This window comes from Pinus tabuliformis, chromosome 7, assembly GCF_031772625.1.
Source record: "Pinus tabuliformis cultivar Carrire ecotype Pingquan chromosome 7, CPIR1, whole genome shotgun sequence".
Lineage (NCBI taxonomy): Eukaryota > Viridiplantae > Streptophyta > Pinopsida > Pinales > Pinaceae > Pinus > Pinus tabuliformis.
The window spans coordinates 1,907,240,825-1,907,243,668 of NC_142293.1; the positions used below are offsets into that span (position 1 = coordinate 1,907,240,825).

At 34.6% G+C, this 2,844-nt stretch overlaps 1 protein-coding gene across 1 annotated transcript; it reads right to left on the reverse strand.

Annotated features, from left to right (window-relative positions):
- Positions 1-879: 879 nt before the first annotated feature.
- On the reverse strand, positions 880-2,021 carry LOC149256110 (nuclear transport factor 2-like). Its single transcript, XM_089455227.1, has 2 exons — positions 1,491-2,021; positions 880-1,368 (listed from the first exon to the last, which is right to left on the reverse strand). Exons 1-2 carry the CDS (start codon positions 2,019-2,021, stop codon positions 880-882), a joined length of 1,020 nt encoding a protein of 339 aa, XP_089311353.1.
- Between the last annotated feature and the right edge of the window lie 823 nt (positions 2,022-2,844).

Consider the following 2,844-nt stretch of genomic DNA (forward strand, 5'->3'; position numbering starts at 1 on the left):
AATCAATCGAAATGCAAAATTTCTAATTAAATGGAAATTGAACTTAAGTTTGCTCAAAGAATAGGCCAAATAAGATGGCAAAATAGATTGCACTATGGAATATACATTGTGATTCTAAAAACTTTGGTCACTGTGATCACTCATGACTGTAGGCAACTGAAACTAATGCTAACCCCACCATTTCCATTCCCAAACATGCCTTCTTCAAGCACTAATAACATGTGAATTCCTATTATGATGCTTTATTAATTCTTTATGACAACATGCATCTAGCTAAACTATAATTATGTCAACAAATAAACTATGATTTATTTATTTTTTAAATTCAATACTTTATTATTTTAAAAATAAAAATACACTACATAAAAGCTAGCTTATTCTTTAATGAAAAATAAACTTTATTTAAAAAACTATAAAAATGTATCTATTCTTCCCATAATATAATAACAATTCTTTTCTTGTACAAAATAATAAAAATATATCAGATTTTAAATTTCTGCCACCATTTTACTTTAAAAAATATATCAGCTATAGGGGCAAATAATTTTTCTTTAAAAATAATAAAATCTATCCCTCTATGCTTCCACACGGTTAACTTTTCTAAAGAACATGTGAGATCCTCTAAATGATGCTTCATGACAACATCCATCTCGTTCAAACTATAATTATGTCAACAAATCAATATCGTAATATTTGCATAAATTGATATAGTATTACGTACACATAGATGATAGAAAACTACATTTATGATAATCGAAATGACAGAACAAACACATAGAATGCTTAAAACCGTATCAGAATTCGAACTTCATCTCCCACATGCTATACTTGAGCACCATAGGAATAATCAAAATGATAGAACACCACGTCTTCTTCATTTCAGTAACCCTCTCTACCCGCAAATGGACGTTTCGCACTCACAAATACTTTGAGCGCATCCATAGGCAAAGGGGATGCATTAATTGCATCCTGGACTGAAGCTGCTTCTTCGAATTCAACAAATGCATAAGTGCATCTACCTCCTCTCCTACTCCTCACTTGAACCGCACAAGGCTTAATAGCACCAAATTTCTTGAACTCTACTTCAACTTGTGTAGGCGTAATATCAGCAGGCAACTTGCTGATAAAAATAGAGCACCCACTTTCTTCTAGAGTGCTTTGATGTTTCATAGGGTTAAGATTAGATGGTAAGGCATCTGTCTGTGTTGCTGCATTTTTTGCGGCTTTATGGAACTGCCCTGTCTGCGTTGCTGCATTTTTTGCGACCTTATGGAACTGCCCTGTCTGCGTTGCTGCATTTTTTGCGACTTTATTGAACTGCCCTGTCTGTGTTGCTGCATTTTTTGCGACCTTACGGAACTGCCCTATCTGTTTTGCTGCATTTCTTGTGACTTTATGGAACTGCCCAGCCGATCTTGTTGCGACTTCTGTCCTCGCAATGTGTACCTCCGCCGCCATTGTTGTGGGTTGCTCAACCACACCAATCTGACCTCCTGAGATTCTATTTCAGACTTGAAAACTGGTTCTGAGACGGGATCAGGTTGGGCAGCATATTGTTCTTTAGGGTAGCCATTTGTTGGGACCAAATTCTGCTCTGGTTGATGGGGTTCTTCATCCACGTACCTGAAAATATCATTCACTAAAAAGTACCCGTTTTCCCGAGGAGGCAGGAAAAAGGTGTGAGTGAAGGTGCGTGTTGCATTGTTTATAAATGTAATTGACCCACTTACCAGAACCACTGATCCGTTGTTGTACGAATCTTGCGAATCCACCGTTTTGATCTCCACTTTAAACCTACTGTGGTCTGGAGACGTTATCTGCTGCTGAATGACAGTAGTAAGTGAAATAATTTGATCGTTCAGGGATGGGCGAGTGAGTATCCTAGGATCCTCATAAAATTTGTATAGCGATTGAGGGGAAGCAAGAAGAACATTATAATACTGATTCACAAAGGCAAACCCAACAATCTTTGCATTGGGAACCATGGGAGTTCTGCCCATGTTTTCTTGTTGCATTGCCATTTCGCGGTCAGAGGTAATTGAAGAAGATTTAGCTCAATTCCTTCAAATTCCGGGATGGAGCAGAGGGAAAGTAAGCGCAGCTTTTTGGTGCAGGTATAGGTATATAGAGACTGGGCAAAACTCAGTAACTGATGTTATGTGCTCATTAACTTGTCACTAGGTTAAGTAACGTTTGTCACGTCTATTGCAAAATAATATAATAGAATTAAAATCAGGAAGATTTAGTCAACTACACGATAGTGACATAAATAAAGTATACTTAATTTTTTTTTAAAGAAAGCGAAAATTAAGGAGGTGGTTAATTATAAAATTAAAATTAATATGATTTAATTAATGTTATAATAATATCATGGGTGGTTACTATAATTTATTAATACTTGGGGTCATTACTATGGCTTATCAATACCATGGGACCTTACCATGACTTATTAATATCACATGTACAATATAAGAAGTGTTCATATGATTTTTTTTCTAATTAATTAATTCCAAATAAAATATTTAATATAATATAATTAATTTGGAGATATACTATTATGAATATTCACGATATTCCATAGACCTTAAATCTCTACCATCAAGCTACTAACTATTGAAACTAAAATAAAATACACTACTATCCATGTAAACAATAAATTATAAATAATAATTATTTTTTAAACAAATCATACCATCCAAAGTTAATATCATGAACATGCTTTATGTTTCTAATGTTGTATATGTTTCATTTGAATAATTTTCAAGGAGAAGTGAGGGCTTGCACCCTTTAGGATCTACTCAAAAGTAGGACGAGATATGTTAGAATGCCATGCATTAACCAAGT